Source organism: Puma concolor, chromosome D3, assembly GCF_028749965.1.
Source record: "Puma concolor isolate L17-30 chromosome D3, mPumCon1.1.hap2, whole genome shotgun sequence".
Lineage (NCBI taxonomy): Eukaryota > Metazoa > Chordata > Mammalia > Carnivora > Felidae > Puma > Puma concolor.
The window spans coordinates 46,907,153-46,925,370 of NC_141678.1; the positions used below are offsets into that span (position 1 = coordinate 46,907,153).

At 42.0% G+C, this 18,218-nt stretch overlaps 1 protein-coding gene across 8 annotated transcripts in view; it reads right to left on the reverse strand.

Moving 5' to 3' along the window:
- Positions 1-167: 167 nt before the first annotated feature.
- OSBPL1A (oxysterol binding protein like 1A) overlaps positions 168-18,218 on the reverse strand; it is a 277,900-nt gene continuing 259,849 nt past the window's right edge. For all 8 annotated transcript variants that reach the window (XM_086682632.1, XM_025931211.2, XM_086682634.1 and 5 more), the window contains 7 exons: positions 11,510-11,617; positions 10,283-10,372; positions 9,922-10,048; positions 7,238-7,354; positions 6,513-6,636; positions 4,881-4,971; positions 168-1,351 (listed from right to left, as the gene is read on the reverse strand). In XM_086682632.1, the coding sequence (XP_086538758.1) occupies positions 1,249-1,351; positions 4,881-4,971; positions 6,513-6,636; positions 7,238-7,354; positions 9,922-10,048; positions 10,283-10,372; positions 11,510-11,617 (760 nt within the window). In that variant the 3' untranslated portion in view covers positions 168-1,248. The remainder of the gene's footprint in view (positions 1,352-4,880; positions 4,972-6,512; positions 6,637-7,237; positions 7,355-9,921; positions 10,049-10,282; positions 10,373-11,509; positions 11,618-18,218) is intronic.

The following is an 18,218-nucleotide window of genomic DNA, read 5'->3' on the forward strand; positions in this document are numbered from 1 at the left end:
ATAACACTCCCCAGTGCTGACTGCCTCCTGAGCCTGTGCTGGTTAGCTCTGTGGCCCCGCGGACGGCAGGACCACGAGGGCTCTGTGCACGGGCACTCGATAATTTAGGATCCTACCAATTGCCAACATCAGTATATTTGAAAGTTTAAGAAACCACACTTTTGGGGAACATTCTAAAGCCTTTATTTAGCATCAGGTAGATTATTTCATTGTAACACTTGTTAACTTCAAGACAGCAATTAAAATAATTTACTGGCAGCTACCTAAAGCCCCTTGGAGCAAGATCTCAGTCCGGGGTTGGGTGGATAAATACCATTAGATTAATGTACCCCAATGAAAGGGGCAAAGCTACTGTATAGTAGGTCTCCATACAGATTTTAAGTACACGGGGGCCTTACGTACTTGCAATGCACAAGACCCCCTATTGTATAGTTTGGTACTTATAATACATGAGTGCAACTTCACGTCTCAGGTGGCCTTTGCCACAAAAGTTGAAGCATTTATAAAGGTTTGTCATTATGTAATGATGGTGATTAGAATCTATTTCTAGGGCATTTTTGTGAACTAGATTTTATACAAATTTTCAATTCAAACACCTTTTAATTCTAAGGACCATGATTACAGAAAATTGTAAAAGTAAATTCAGAGCACTAAAATACCTTTTCCAGTTTAATTTTTTAGAATTTTCAAATCAGGAACAAGTTTTTCTTTTTGGAAGTGGGAAGAGGTAAAATTGAGAGGATTAGTACAAAGAAAAGCCATCTTTTTAACGTAGTCTTTACACAATGACATAACCTTCTCTACATTTGAGCACATTAACATTGTATAGAAGAGTTCTAAACATTTCAAAGTCACATCTAAAACATTCAAGCATGACAGCATAAAAATATTGAAAATAACTTGATTTGGGACTACTATATAATTCCATAAAGCTAAAGTTACAGTTGGGTATAAACTTTCAGTAGATATGGCAACAGCAACCATAAAAAGCATTTTCTCCACACAGTTTCTCTTACCTCTCTAAAACAGTGTTCCAAAGAAGTAAGTTTGGATAGCAAAATTACCCATTTTTCCTGACTTTCCTCACCAATATCACCTCATGCCCTACTTTTGTTGAGTGAAATGCAAGTTATCTCAGAGCAGGTTTTTTCTTTTTTTAAAAGATGAGTAGAAACCAAGGAAAAAATTTAAAAACATAGGTTTAAGACTTATTTATAGATTAGCCAAACACCCTGACTTGTGTGCATTTTAATAAATGTCAGGCAAATTGAAGTAGTTTCTGTCCCAGTAGCTGCCCGAGTAAAGCCAGTCCTGTGCTCCATTGTAGGGATTAGGACCTTGATGGAACCACCTGTTTAAAAAGAAAGCACAAGATTGATGGGGGAAGCTGAAATCACAGGGTACCTGCCACTTCGCCCTGAGTTACGGATTTCCAAAGAGACTTTTAAAGAAGTCTTATTGTTTTTAGAGACCGCCTATATACTATAGAGAGTAGGAGTCCAAAAGATATGATGATACCACACAAAAGGTTCGTGAGTTTTTTCACAGCATTCAGCAAGAGTACTCAACAGAAGTAGGATCTTCTGTCTAGTGGGATAAGAACAATACTATTTGTCTAATTGTTCACTCTCTAGCCACATTATCTTCCACCAGGAGGCTTTTTTTTTTTTTTAAGGTTTAAGGAATTAGGACAAGGAAACGAACTTTTATGAACTTTGGCAACATACCAGAATAACAGGTAAGCTACTGGCTTCAGAGTTGATGCCCCGTAAACTCAAAGCAGAAGTGGAATGTCAGAGAAGTCTGATTTTAAAGACCATGATCTTTCCAATCTACTGTGCCACACCTAATCTGCTGAGACTAGTCCTCACCTTCCTAGGTCTCCATTTTCTCCAGGCTAATACGAATTCTTAGGTTGCATCTAGCGGTTAACATCCGTATCTGTCTTTTCTAGTTCTGCACAGAGGTGCCCTAATCATTTTCTTACCCTTTAAAAAACATCACATCACTGTTTCCGATAGCCCCAGCGTTCTTCAGGTAATGGAAATGCAAAATTACTTGCTCAAAAGGTTCACAAATTTGTGTCACATTAAAAAAAATTTTTTTAACAAAATGAAGTTACATGTGTTGGGTAAGTCTCAAATGTCCCTATTATCCCTACAGTAGCACAAAAGGCTCTAAGAGAAAAGACTGCTTCAGATTAGGCAGATTCCTTGGAGGACCACAAAGTAAATGTGCATTGGACCACATTTTCTAGAATATTAATATCTAAATTCTCTATTCAGTTTTTGGGACTTTTTCCTACTTAGAAAATTTGAGTCTACTTTAAATGATCAAGATAGATCTGATTTGGTTAAGTTAAGCAGACTGGAAATATAATTTAAAAACCTGTTATTTGATCAAAGTCACAAAATTCTAACAGTATGAAGTATATAGTTACACAGCTTTTGGTCTCAAAAGTCCAAGCAGTAAAAGCACTTTTGCAGTTAGGCTTAGCAAAGTCAAGCACTTCAGAAAAGCAGGAAAATCCAAATCAAGTAAAAAATAATTTAAAAACTAATCCAAGCCTCAGGCCACGGTGCCATGGGATAAGCCCAGTTCTCTGAAGACCAGGACTGCAAGCTCCCCTTAGAGCCTGCCTGCTCTTGGAGGGGTCCGAATGCCACACTGGAGATGAGCACACCTCAGAGTCGATGGTCTGATGCGTGGGATTAGAGTCTCCCCCCTCAACCGCTAGCTCTAATTTTGAGCACTTGTGTCTGGAAACCTCCGCTCACACACAGAGACCACAAAGTCCAGTTAATTTGTCCTAAACTCACACATTTTAGGCACAGGTAAAATGGGAAGAGGAAGGTAAGATTTCTGTGCTTTTAGTATTTTGGAGTCTGCAGGTCTGAATCAGGAACGTAGCATTCTATAAAATGTGAATTCTGCATGATGCTCAGATGATCAGGGAGACAGCCTCATCAATTTTTTTGGCCTCATCACCCGCCTCCCTCCTCTTAAAAATCCTCTCTCACCGGTCCCTCTACCTCCTCCCTGTACCATACTGATTTCCTCTAAGAAAATAGGTCAGGATTATAAGCAGGCCTTTTCAAAAGCAGGGGCCATAGTTGACAGCCAAAAATTTGGGAGCCTATCCTCTCTTCGAGTGAAACCAGTATTAGCAGGAATGTCAGCTTTTAGCTCGGAGGAATTTGAGACGGATTTTAATAAGTTTCCCGGTTTGATAACTCTGAAGGCTAGTTAGCTCTAACCCAGCAGAGAATGTTCCTTTATAAACTGTCCTGCCCCATCCTACCCTAGCCAAACTGAACCATGCCTTTCCAACACACATCGTCAATCCTGAGAAGAGTCAAGTCCGTGAGTGTGCACTCTTCCCACCTCCACTAAAAAAGAGCTCAAAGCACATATTCTTTGGACAAAGGGTCGGTAGGATCATTTTAAAGAGGTACATTCATATAAGTACTACTGATGCTAAGAGACAGTGTGGTAGAAAGGCGTCAAATTGTAGCCCACAAACGCGGCCCCTCGTTTTATTTTCAGGCGACTACAGAGCTATTTAAAGCTCATTACTTTCTGAATGCTACGACTTTGACAGTAAAAATTCTTAGTGGACTTTTCGCTTACATTGTACACCTGAAAACACGACCAGAAAAATAAAGGAGTTAATAATGAGAAATATAGTACAAAAGTGGGGTTTTCTGCAAAAAGAGACTAGAAATTATGATAAAATGAGTCAAGTCTTTTCAAAAGGGATCACAGGAAAGCAATGTAGCTTTTCCTTAAGGATTAATGAAGGTGGAGGGTTCTAATCACAGGCCTGCGGCTCACTAGAGGTGTGCCGTGAGCAAGTCCCCTAAATGAAATACACCAGCATTTGTTTTCCTCTGAACAACAAAGGGATTTCTGGGCCACTTTCCAAACTGTATTCCACGGAGTTTTAGGGAGCTGGGGAACATACAGGGTGGGAGAAGGTGAGGGGTGGCCAAGGTCCTGCCCCTACTCCTCACCCGACCACCGCAGCTCTGGTTCCACACATTCTGTATTTGGAGATTCTTTATGCATTCATTGGCAAAAAAGCTTTTTATGCTAACCACGTCCAAAAACACTTAGACTGGATGAAATCTAAGGTCATTTCTAGTTCTAATAATTATCTATTTCTCATATGCAAAAGGGCTACCAATGTCTACTGAAATGCTTGCAAAAGTACGCCCATATTGGCTCTGCAACTCATTTAATAACTTTGAGTTATGGGACAATGGTTTCTATCATGTGATACATACGTAGAAAATGTTTTTTTCTATTCCTGTTTCCAAGTGATTCTATTACTCAATACAGGGACTCTGAAAACTCCTCTTTAAAAAAAAAGTTCAAAACTTAGAAATTTTATGGCCACTTTCTATTTCTGAATGGAATCCAAGGTTACTTTATACATATTGTATTTCTGGTACATGTCTAATCCCTTGTGTTTGGAAGAATAAAGGCACTGTCTAAATATCTTGGACACATGATAAACATATCAGCAAACGGCCCTGTACGTTTACTCACGTGTACTATAAGAAAATAGCTCCAAACCTACTTTCATGCCAAAATCTGTTAATTCCAGATTTACCTTCCCTCTTACAATAACGAAAAGGGCAGGATGTGGCCAGACAAGGAAGGCAGACGGTTGGCTTAAACGACTCACCTCCAGTTAACTGTGTGGCAATATTGTAACCTTAATTTCCAGATAGTCCCTTTCCTGTGTCACACATGCAAGTCTTGCCGCTTTTCTCTCACACCTGGGAACGCTGGCAGGGCTTGTGTCAGGCCTCGCTTAGCAGATCTGCATCTGAGTGCCCCGCCCCCCACAATAGCCTGGGGTGCCCCACACGCACCTTGTCTTCCAGTCCTCCTCCGACTTGGACCTGTTTTTGCGGGCTGCTCTTTGTTTTTCCTCAAGTCGTTTTTTTTCTTCACTAGCTTGATCTAAGGTATGAACATTAATGGAAAACCGTTATTCTCCAGGTAGAGCCTGCCGGGCACAGTACTAAGCACAGTGACGTTTTGGACAAGCACCATCTACATGTATTCGCACGATCTCAGTCTTATTAGAAAACAAACGTTAAAATTTTCACACACACCCAAGGTAGTGAGAGGCAGAGGGGTCACTCAAGGCCCAGTCGTCTCTTTCTACAGTCTAGTCCTAAACAGCTTCTTCATTTACCAAAAGAACCTGCTAATCTTGGGGCATCCAGGTGGCTCAGTCAGTTGAGTGTCCGACTTCGGCTCAGGCCATGATCTCACCATCTGTGAGTTCAAGCCCCATGTCAGGCTCTGTGCTGACAGGTCAGAGCCTAGAGCCTGCTTTGGATTCTGTGTCTCCCTCTCTCTCTGTCCTTCCCCCACTCACACTCTGTCTCTCTCTCAAATATAAATAAACATAAAAAAAAAAAAAAAGAGCCTGCTTATTCTTTTAAAAAAATTTTTTTTTAACATTTATTTATTTTTGAGACAGAGAGAGAGAGAGAGCATGAACAGGGGAGGGTCAGAGAAAGAGGGAGGCACAGAATCTGAAACAGGCTCCAGGCTCTGAGCTGTCAGCACAGAGCCCGACGCGGGGCTCAAACCCACAGACTGTGAGATCATGACCTGAGCCGAAGTCGGATGCCCAACTGACTGAGCCACCCAGGTGCCCTAAGAACCTGCTTATTCTTAAGGCCAAAATAATTATGTTCAAAAGCTTCAATGGAAAATTGGGTGGAAAAACTGAATCAATGTGAAATTTTCTTAATCCTTGGTGAGACCTCACAGAGCTTCAGATTCTATCATAAGAAATTCAAACAATTTTCAAAAATCCTGTCTCACTGATCATTCAAGGACAGCATTGGGGCATGTGGTTAGAACAGGGCTTCTGAACCCTAGTGTCCCCGACACATCATCACACTGCCGGGGTGCTTGTGGGGCGTCCTGTGAGCTGCAGGACCTCTGGCAGCACCCCCAGCTTCTAGCCACTAGATGCCAGCAGCAGTTCCCCAGACGTGACAAACTCTCCGGACACTGCCGCACATCCTCCGGCCGGGGGGGGGGGGGGGCAGGCGGGGAATGCTTCCCTTTTGAGAACCACTGATTTAGAACAGATTTAACATCAGGTAAAAATGTTGTAATTAACTGAGGCCACGCTCTTCTTTGAGGCTCACGAGGTATTATTTGGGTTCTTAAACATACAGTGAAATAATTAGAATATAGTTTAAAGTTGATAAGAATGCTATTATTTTTCTCAAATTCCCCTCTGACATTTAAGACATGCCTCTGGCCATATGTAGAATATTAAACCATCAGGGAGGATCACTGAAGTAATGAATCTAAGCTACTAAAGTCTACCTCAGATTTCCAAATTTTAAATGAAAGCTACTGAATTTATATTGAATTCAGACTAAAAATGCTCGTATCATCACAATGATGCTACTGATCACACGACCCCCTCCCCCACATCTATCTACACCATTTCACCACCAGACACTTGTTACCTATTTCTCCATTCTCCATGGCTCTGATGTCAGGCCGTAACCTGCAGTCTGTCTTAGGAATCACGCTCTCCATTTCCTTGTCTACTTCATTCAAAACCATTGCAAAGCTAGTAAAGTTATACATCTGAAAAGCAGCAAAAATGTTCAAATTAACATGCAGCAAGGTGTACTGCAACCCGAAAGCCCCTCAAGACAGAATGACTTGACAATGACTCCCTGAGTCTGCGGTAATGATGGCCCGCCTTCTTGACCACTTGTCTTCAGCATTTTCACTCAAGTCTGCCCCACCTGGGGTGTCTGGCCCAGAGAGATCCCCACGCAGGCTGCACACGATGAATATCCTCCATCACCGTCAACTTGAACTATAAGCCACATTGATGTTCTTTTTACTTCATTAAAATCATAACTCGCTGGATCTGTGGGCTTACTACTGAAGTATTTGTACCACCCTGTATTTGACGAGAGCCAGTCTTACTCCTGAGTTATCATTAAAGAAGCCCCCAAGAGTTCCACCCCGACATCTTCCCAGCCAGACCCCAGAAGGGACGGACGGCATGAACGCAGAGTCTCAGGTGACAAGGGAAACTGGCAGACAGAAGCCAGCAGAGGGACGGCTGAGGAGCACTGGGGCGACAGGCCGCACCCTTCTGTGGTCTGGCTGGGCTGGCCCTGCACGTGCCTGGAAGGCGCGCTCTCGGCACCGAACAGAAGCAGCCCCGTCTCACCTGGGCAGAGTTTGGAGGCCGTGGGGCTATTCGCCACAGGAGAACACTTCCAGGGATCACAAACACACTTTCAGAATCTGGCATTGGCATCTCGTCCGACTCCTCAGAAGTGCTCATCTAGAAGAGCCAACCGATGGACAAAATTAAAACGTTTTACAACAGTACACTTACAAATTGTAAAACAACCATGGTTTCCCACATACAGTGAGCGGTGCGGGGGGTGGGGGACAGGGGAGCCGGGACTCTCTCCAGCGGTGCAGGGAGTCCACAAACACTTGCTGACCAGGGGCTAGGAGGCCCTGAGCTTTGTGTGTGCTGTGCCAGCTAGTGTTATGTGCGCTAAGGTAGCACTACTCTCATCAGCACTCTTTACTACAGTGTCTTATTCTTCCTAAAGCTTTTTTAATTTTTTTTTTTTTTTTAAAGAAAAGTAACTTGCTGGAATATTTACTGGAGCATTATGAGAATAAGAAAAGGTTAAATTCTTGGGGCAGTTAACTAAAATGGATCAAAGACACAAAACCAGTAGGGATCCTAAAAGCATTCAATAAAAAGAGAATTTAAACGGATGTTAGGCTAATGAGGAAACGAACGATTCCTCTGGCTATCCCGCACGGGCAGACCGTGCCAGAAGCTCCCGAGGTGCTGATCCTTCCATAATAAACCTATAAGGACACAGGAGCTCCGCAGCTCTGTAGGTACACGGACTTCACGCCTTTGGAAGGTTAGGTAATACCCTCAGTGTCACACAGTCACCGAGATACTTCAGGGAACATACGGCTTACAAAACAGCAGCAGGGAGGCGACAGCACCGATGACGACAAACTTGCCCTGGCACCTGAATGTGCTCAGGTACATGGGCCTGCAGCAGCTCCGTGCACACAGGAAGGGGAAGTGGACAAGGCACGAGTGGGTGAGAATAATCTCTCTCTCCAAGGGCACTGATCTACAAAGACTGGCAGGATTCACGGGACATGAGGGACATCTTCTGGGATGCTGCCAATGTCCATGGTCCTCTGCCCCAACTCCGTAAAGGAGGGTGGATGCCACGTACGTTGGCAAGTGCGTGTCTTTGCCATGTGGCCTCGTACTGGCCCGAGTGGCCGCCAGGGCTCCCGGTGTCCTGGAGCATTTCCTTCTCTGGCCCCCTCGGTCCTCCTCCAGCTGCGGAGAAGCGTCAGCACATCTCCCAGAAGGAAGGAAAGGCAGGCGGGACGGACGTGGGGTGTGAGGAGGAGAGCAGAACAGTGCCCGGAGATGCAGGGAGATAGAAAGAGAAGAGTCAAAGCCACAGCAGAGCGGCATGCCGGGACATTTTAATAAAACTCCTTGTGCCTCAGGACCATGGTTAACTTAATTACAAAGAAACTCACTAAAAACTACACCTATTTTTGAGGAGGATTGGGGCTTCTTAACTTTCACAAGCACGAGGTTCCCACAAGGGGAGCCAGGGAGCCTGCCTGCTTGCTGGTGCTCGGCCCCTGGCACGCCCACGTGCTCTGAGCAGAGGGACCTTGGTATTTAGTGGTCTTGACTATGAGCAGGTATTACTCCGAGCCCTTTCCAGCAGTCGTCAACTCACCTGACAAAGCAGGTACCAGGAGTATCCCCGTTTCACACATGAAGGCCAGGGAGAAGGCACGAAACCTGACTCTACCCGCTCCTCGGTGCCGGGGAGGGTTTCTACCCAGAGCTTGTGCTCTTAACTACCCCGCCAGCTCCCGGAAAGCAACCAGTCCTCAAATATCTCCTGTCGGAACACGTGCACTCTTTTTTTTTAGCCCTCTGCTCCTCTGCCTGAAGGAAAGGAACAGGAGCGCGCCGAACACGAGAGCCTCCTTGGGCCCCGGGACAAGCAGCTGTGTGCCCTCCATGTGGGAAATGAACAGTCTCATGAGGAAGAAAGGTGAGTGGGGAATGACTCCCTTAACTGCACTGGTCTTAACTTCAGTGGTTTAGACGAGAGACAGAGACAGAGAGAGAGAGAGAGAGAGAGAGCGCGCGCGCGCGCGCACGCAAGAGCAACAAAACTGCTAACAGGCTGGAAAACGTAGGAAATAATTTTGGAGGAAATTTTAAACATTCAAGTGACCTCAACTTCCTTTTTAGAAAAAAATTTTATGTTTATTTTTTGAGAGAGTGAGAGAGCAAGCGCACTCAAGCAACGGAGGGGCAAGGAGCCGTGCAACCAGCACAGAGCCCAACGCGGGGCTCGAACACACAGACTGTGAGCTCATGACCTGAGCTGAAACCAAGAGTCGACACTTGACCGACTGAGCCACCCAGGCGCCCCTGATCTCAACTTCTAACGCACATAAACAGAAAGAAGGAAAGGAACATCCGTCCCAAGATGAACTCCCACTTTCCAAAGCTATGTGAATTCGAGTAATCAACGCCTCACGCATAACCTCACACAGCCACAAGAGTAGCACGCGGCCGTACTCCATGAAGCTTATGCCGCACAGTTGCTACTGGGGCAGGTTATCTGTTCATTCAAAAGATTCAAGGATGTCTGTCAACTCTACCTCAATTAAACAAGGAAGATCCGAGGAGAAAAATTACACGCGTTAGCAACCAGAAAAAAAAAGAGCACACTGTGACCCAATAACGGGCCGCCTCCAGAACGATTAGTACAAATTCAAAAGCCCAAGGATTCCTCCGGTACCGCCTTACAGCATGTTCACCTGTTTGCTGTTTTTCTTCTCTTCAGTATTTTTCTTGTCGTTTTTTTTGTAAGCATCAAAAGTGGCAGGGTCCACACTGTACAAACACTCGGTCCACTTCCCATAGAGGGCACAGAGCCTCTTCTTGCTGTCGAGAGACATTCATATTCAGCCAACAATTAAAGCCGTGTTTTGCTGTAACTGAATCATCATGAAAATGATTATGAATCAGATTCTTTAAAGAAACAGACCTTTCCTTGTAGAAGAAAAAATTTTCAACTCACTGAAATGTTTGTTTCCTAGGTTATGGCAGATTTTAATAGTGACATTTTATTTAGCAAATGACACCTATACTACCCAACACCTAAAATGGACACTTTACCTTTTATCTTGAATGTAGCCTTCGACTTTATGTAATTCCTTACCAAAAAGGCCGCATGGCTTAAAATTCAACACACATTTGTCCCCAGTCCTGTGAAGAAGATATTAAGCTCAGATGACCATTTACCACAGAAGCAGCAGTAGAGAATAATGAGGAAGGTGACCTTTCTAAAGCAGTTGCTGTTTACTGATTTTCTAACACATGTCAGGCTTCACACAGTGGTTGTTACGACTAATCCTCAATTAGTACTGGACCCACCATTAAGAAAGGTGAGCAGGGTTCATAAAGAACAAGAGACGTGCTGCTATGGAGTCAATGTCTGTGTCTCCCCAAATTCACATGTCAAAGCCCTAACTCCCAAAGTGACGGTCTCTGGAGGTAATTCAGTCATGAGGGTGGAGTCCTCATGAATGAAATTAGTGCCCTTTTATTTATTTTAAAAAAAAAAAAATTTTTTTTTTCAACGTTTATTTGTTTTTGGGAGAGAGACAGAGCATGAACGGGGGAGGGGCAGAGAGAGAGGGGGAGACACAGAATCCGAAACAGGCTCCAGGCTCTGAGCCATCAGCCCAGAGCCCGACGCGGGGCTCGAACTCATGGACCGCGAGATCGTGACCTGGCTGAAGTCGGACGCTTAACCGACTGCGCCACCCAGGCGCCCCAGTGCCCTTTTAAAAGACACGAGACATGAGCTGTGTCCACTATGTCAGGATACGAGGAGATGGCCCCTGCGAACCAGGGAGAAAGCCTGCACCAGACATCAAAGCTGTCAGCATCCTGATCTTGGACTTTTTAGCCTCCAGAACTGTGAGAAATAAATTTCTACTGTTTAAGCCAGCTGGTTTGCGTGGCAGTCTGTTAGAGCAGCCTGAGCTGAGTAAGATACTTGCCTAAGGTCACAAAGTAGGCTTTGAACCCAGCTCTTTTTAACTTTCCTGTCCCCCCCACGCCACCTCCTCTGCAAATAATACAAACTAAGCACTATAAGCAAAATGAACTGAGGATGAAATTACAATTTCATCTGTAAAAGCTCAGAGTTCGCCCAGTCGTCCCTGGTCAGAAACTTGCATTCATTAAATGGATGGGCTTCTATTTACCCAAGGGTCGAACTGCCTGGTTCTTAAATTATCATCAGGCTCTACTAGAGCTTTTGAAAAAAACAAAGACCCCCACCGGAACGGGGTGATGACAGCTGAACGGATACATAAACCCCCTAAAGTGTCTTACTTGTGGTTTGTGATTTCCACATTGCCGTACTGCTCAATCCAGAGTTTACCCACGATGATGTTATGTACGCAGCAGGTAGGATTTGTCCATGTGTATGCTTCACTGTGTCTAAAAAACAAAAAACCCAAAGCCCAGAAAAATAAATGAGAAGTGTTACTTTGTTTAAAAAGTCTCAAAAGTGTGACTCAGGATAACAAATCAGACAGCTGGAGATAACTAAGCTCTAAGACTTTGAAACCTCTATTGATGTAAACTCACAATAAAATGGGTTATTGTCTAACTACTCTTGCTGTTTCTTAAAAGGATATAGAAGCTTAAGAGAAAAACCTAAACTTTCACCGAACTCCAAATAAACTATGTATATACCAGTGTATCTTGTTTTATTGTACTTGGCAGATACTGCGGCTTTTTTTTTTTTTTTTTTTTTCTTCTTCAAATTGAAGGTTTGTGGCACCGGGCATTGAGCAAGTCTATTGGCATAATTTTTACAATAGCATTTGCTCACTTCATGTCTCTGGGTCACATTTTGGCAATTCTTACGGTATTTCAAAGTTTTTCATTTATTGCTATATATGTTATAGTAATCTGTGATTATGACTCACTGAAAGCTCAAACAGCTAGCATTTTTAGCAGTAAGATATTAAGATGTATTTGGATTTTTTTTTGTTTTAGATATAATGCTATTGTGCGCTTAATAAGACTATAAATATAGATCTCACATAAGTTCCAAATGCACTGGGAAACCAGAAAATTCATCCGACTTGCTTTACTGCAGTAGTTTGGAATTAGGCCTTCAATACCTCCTATGTATGCCTGTCCTCATCTTAGGCATTCAAAAGTTTGGTGAGAACATTAAAAAAAAAAAATTGGAGTTGGAAAATAAAAATGAAGGTCTATTTACGACTAACCAGAAGAGTACCTTCCAGCTCACCAAAGAGAAAAACTTATGTCAATAAGCACCAATTTTACACATCCTTTCCTTTTGAAAACATTTGTTTCACATCTTCATACATTTGTGTTTTTTACATGTATTTTTCATTTACAAACAGCAAAATTCACTTTTGCTGGCATATTATTCTAGGAGCTTTAATGCATGGATAGACCTTTGTAACCACCACAATCGGAACATAGATCAGTCACAGCCTCCCAAATTCACTCATGCCCCTGGTACAGTCAAGGTCTCCCCTCTACCTAATTCCTGAATCCCTAATTCATCCCTCATCCTTATACAGTGCATCTGTTCTCCACGGTCTTTCCCCAAATGCCATATACAGGACATGATATATTATGCAACTTCTTGGGATTCATTTGTTATGATGCATTTGAAATCCCATGTATCAGTAATTTGTTATTTCTGAGTAGTATTCCACTGTATGGATGTGCCACATTTAACCATTCACTCACTGAAAGATTTTGGGTTGCTTTTAGTTTTGAGCAATTATTATTGTTATTTTTTAAATTTATTTTAAAAAGTTTAATTCCAGTGTGGTTAACATGCAGTGTTATGTTAGTTTCAGGTGTACAGTATAGTGATTCAACACTTCCATATATTCCTCAGTGCTCATCATAAGTGTAGTCTTAATCCCCTTCCCCTGTTTCCCCCATGCTCCCACCCCCCAACCCCTCTGGTAACCATCAGTTTGTACTCTATGGTTAAGAGTCTGATTGTTTGGTTTCTTTTCTTCCTTTGTTTTTTAAATTCCATATATGAGTGAAATAATATGACTGGCTTATTTTGCTTAGTATTATACTCTCCAGATGCATCCACGTCGTTGCAATTGGCAAAATTTCATTCTTTTTTTATGGCTGCATAACATTAATTTGGACACATCTCTTCATCTATATGTCTGATGGACACTTGAGCTGCTTCCATAATCTGGCTATTGTGCAGAATGCTACAATAAACACGGGGTACATATACCCCTTTCAATTCGTGTGTTTGTATTCTGGTAAATATCCAGTGGTGCAATTACTGGATGGTATGGTAGTTGTATTTTTAATTTTTTGAGGAACGTCCAGTTTTTCATGGTTATTAATACTGTTGTTATAAACATTTGTGTGCAGGTTTTTGTGACAACATAAATTTTCATCCTCTAGATAAATACATAGGAGGGGACTGCTGAGTTGCACGGTAAACCTATCGTTAACTTTATAAGAAACTGCCACACTGCTCTCCAGGGTGACTACCGCTTTATATTCCCACCAACAATACTTCGTTATACTAAATCCTTGTTAGGAGCTGGTATTATCTGTTTAAAAAATTTTTATTTTAGCCATTCTAATAGATGTATAGTGGTATCTCGCTGTGATTATAACTTTGCATTTCTCTAATGACTAAGGCAATTGAGATCTTCTCATGTGTTTGCCACTTATGTATATCTTTTGGTGAGGTATCTGTTCATGTTGTTTGCCCAATTTCTTACGGAGTTGCTCTACTGTCTTAGTGCTGAATTTTGAGAATTCTTTATATATCCTGGATAGAGGTCCTTTGTTGGATATATGATTTGCAAATGTTTACCCATCTACAGCTTCTCTTCTTCATTTTCTGAAGTGTGTCTTTCACAAAGCAAAAGTTTTTCATTTTGATAAAAATCTAATTTATCAATTTTGCCTTTTCTAGATTGTGCTTTGGTATGTATCTGTAAGAGGTCAGTGCCTAATCCAAAGCCATAAAGATTTTCTGTTTTCTTCCAAAAGCTTTACAGTTGTACATTTTTATCTATGATTTTGAGTTCATTTTTGGATAAGGTGGGAGATAGGAATTGAGATTCATTTTTTTTTAAATGTTATTTTTGACAGAGAGAGAGAGAGAGAGAGAGAGAGAGAGAGACAGAGCATGAGTGGGGGAGGGGCAGAGAGAGGGAAACAGAATCTGAAGCAGGCTCCAAGCTCTGAGCTGTCAGCACAGAGCCGGACATGGGGCTCGAACTCACAGACCGCGAGATCATGACCTGAGCCGAAGTCGGACGCTCAACCGACTGAGCCACCCAGGCGCCCCGAGATTCATTTTTTAAATACGCATGTCAAACTGTTTCTACACTATTTGTAGAAAGGACTACCCTTCACTGAACTGTGTTTGCACCTTTGTTACAAATCAACTGACCATACTTCTATAAGTCAATTTCTCAACTGACCTGTTCCAATGATGTACATCCCTACCCTCTTGCCAATACCACGGTTTCTTGATCTCTTGATTTTTAGAGTTAAGTCTTAAAATTGGGAAATGGGAGGCCATCGGTTGTTCTTCCTTTTCAAAATTGTTTTGGCTATTCTTTTTTTATTTGCCTTTCCACACAAATTTTGGTCAACTTCTCTATACCAAAAAAATCATCCTGGGACTTATTATTTGGATTGTTAATATTGTTAATTGGTCAATTAGGGGAGAATGGACATCTTAACTATATCAAGGCTTCCAAATATATTGAAACAGTCTATCTTCCGTTACCCAAATATCCTTTGTTTTCATCAATACTGTGTAGTGTTCATACAGACCCTGGATATACTTTATCAGCTTCATTCCATTCAGCCTATCTCAGTTTTTGTATTTGTCACTATAACTTTCAGTATTAAAATTTCCAGACATACTTCTATTTCTTTGCTAAAATGTCTTCCTATTCATTTTTAGCATGTTCATGTTTATCTCATGGGGCACAGTTATGAAAGCTGCTCTAAAGTATTTGATACGAATTTCAATACCTGACTCATCTTGGGGCTAGAGCCTATTGTTTGTCTTTTCCATCATGAGTTACTGAGATTTTCCTGTTTCCTTGTAGGTCGAATGATTTTGGAATTGTATTCTAGACATTTTAATAATAGGCGATTCTGGGCACCCTTAAAATGTTCCAGAGAATACTGATTTTTGTTTGTACTGTTAACATAATTTCAGGTCACAAGTCCCAACCCAGTTTCTGTTGCCTTTGATTGTGGTGTCAGTTTAATTTTGTAGCCTTTGTAGTGCTATTCAGATCTATTATTTCCCCTCAATAGCCAGTTGGGGACCTGGGCACTGATCCACACAGCAGTTCAGATCTAAAGGCCTTTGGTGTGCCACTTCGGGTCACTGCAATGCATAAGTGTTAAGGGTGAGCCTGGAACTCATACACTGCTTAATGGGATCCCTTTCTTGATCTCCCTCCTCCCTCCATACTTGTAGATACCAGAGGAGTCTTTCCTCTGGCCTTTGCCTAGCAAGCTGGGGTTTTAAAGCGTTCCTGCTCTGTCTTGCATTTCCCACAAGTGAGTCTTCCTCTGGGGCAAAGAGAAAAGAAAGAGAAAAAGTAACAGGGATTCTCCTCGCTCTGTTTGGCCTTTATCCAGTTCCTCTGGCCAAGGAGGACCTTTCCCGAGATTTAGGTACTTCTGTGGCTGCTGCTGCCACTCCAGGAATGTAGCTGTGGGACCTGGAGCTTGCTCTGGGGCAAGGCTGGGAGAGAAAACTAAAAAGGATTTTCCCTCCTTTCTACATCCTGCAAAGGCCTCTTTTTAGCTGTTCTAACCAGAAACAGATGGCTTCTTCTGAAACTGTTTCTGTCTGCCTCCACTGTCTGGTTCTAAGGTCTGAGCTGCTCTGACTGTAAGCCAGGCGACAGTGGTTGGGTAGAGTGAATAAAACCAGGAACCTGCCATATTGGTCTTCAGGTTCTTATTTCTCTCCCCAGTCTGTGATTCTTTACTCTTCAGAGTCCTCAGATAGTTGCTTTATGTCTTCTGACCAGTTAAAATCAGTAGAAAAGATAGACTATAGGGTGCTCATTCCATTTTAACTAAAAGAGGAACCACCTTTGAATTTAAATCTAACTTTTTTCTTTTAAAAATTTATTTAATTTATTTAAGTGAAAAACAAAAATAGTTCACCCATTTCTTTCATCTCCTACTTTGTACCATTGGTAGCCACCAATTTGCTTTCTGTATGTATGAGCTTGTTTTTTTTTTTTTTTTTTTTTAACGTTTATTTATTATTTTTGAGAGAGAGAGACGGAGGGAGGGAGGGAGGGAGGGAGGGAGGGAGGGAGGGAGAGGGAGAGGGAGAATGCAAGCATTTTCTGGGGAGAGGCAGAGAGAATCCCAAGCAGACTCTGTGAAGTCAGCACAGAGTGTGACTCAGGGCTTGATCTCACACGCTGTGAGATCATGACCCGAGCCAAAATCAAGAGTCAGACACTCAACTGACTGAGCTACCCAGGTACCCCAGAGCTTTTTTTTTTTTGTTATTGTAAATTTTTATTTATTTACTTACTTATTTCCACATGTAACAGAGCTCATATAGTATTTGTCTTTGACTTATTTCACTTAGCATAATGCCCTCAAAGTCCATCCATGTTGTGCAAATGGCAAGATTTCATTTATTTTTATGGCTGATACTCCATTGTGTTGTATATGGTGTATATACACACATATACACCCCACATTTTATTAATCCATGGATGGACACTTCCATATAGGCACTTCATTTTCTTCGGTAAATATCCAGAAGTAGAATTGCTGGATAATGTGGTAGTTCTGTTTTTAATTTGAGGAATCTCCATACTATTTTCCAGAATGGCTGTACAAGTTTGTATTCACACCAACAGTGTACAAGGGTTCCCCTTTCCCCACATCTTCACCAACACTTGTTATTTTTAGTCTTTTTGACACGAGTCATTCTAATAGGTGTGGAACAGTATCTCACTATGGTTTTGATTTGCATTTCCCTAATGATTAGTGGTGCAGAGCATTTTTTCATGTACGTGTTGGCCAACTCTGTGTGTTCTTTGGAAAAATATCTACTCAGGTCCGCTCTGCCCATTTTTAAATCAAATTGTTTGTTTTGCCATTGAGTTGTAGGAGTTCTTTATATATTTTGGATGTTAACCCCTTATCAGATATATATGATTTGCTAATACTTTCTTCCATTCTGTAGGTTGCTTTTTCATTTTGTTGATGGTTTCCTTTGCTGTGCAGAAGTTTTTTGTTTGATGTAGTCCCACTTTTTTTTTTTTTTTGCTTTTTCTTTTGATGTTAGATTGAAAAAGTCTTCAGCAAGACTGATGTCAAGGACCTCATCACTTATGTTTTCTTCTAGGGAGTTTATAGACTTATATTCAAGTCTTTGATCCATTTTGAGTTAACTTGTGTAAGAAACTGTCCAGTTTCATTCTTCTGCATGTGGCTGTCCAGCTTTCCCAACATCATTTACTGAAGACACTGTCCTTTCCTCATTGTATATTCTTGCTTCCTTTTTCATAAACTGGCCATATATATAGGCATAGATTTATTTCTGGGCTGTTCTGTTCCATCCGTCTTATCTTTATGTTTTTATGCCAATACTACACTGTTTTAATTACCATAGCTTTGTAAAATAGTTTGAAATCAAGAAGTGTGATGCCTCCAGCTTTGTTCTTCTTTCTCAAGACTGCTTTGGCTCTTCTGGATCTTTTATGGTTCCACACCAATTCTAAAACTGTTTGTTCTAGGGGCGTCTGGGTGGCTCAGTTGGTTGAGAGTCCAACTTCAGCTCAGGTCATGATATCACGGTTTGTGGGTTCGAGCCCTGCATTGGGCTCTGTGCTGACAGCTCAGAGTCTGGAGCCTGCTTCAGATTCTGCATCTCCCTCTCTCTCTCTGCCCCTCCCCAGCTTGTGATCTCTTTCTCTCAAAAATAAATAAATATACACTTAGAAAAATTGTTCTGTTTCTGTGAAAAATGTCACTGGAATTTTGATAGGATTTA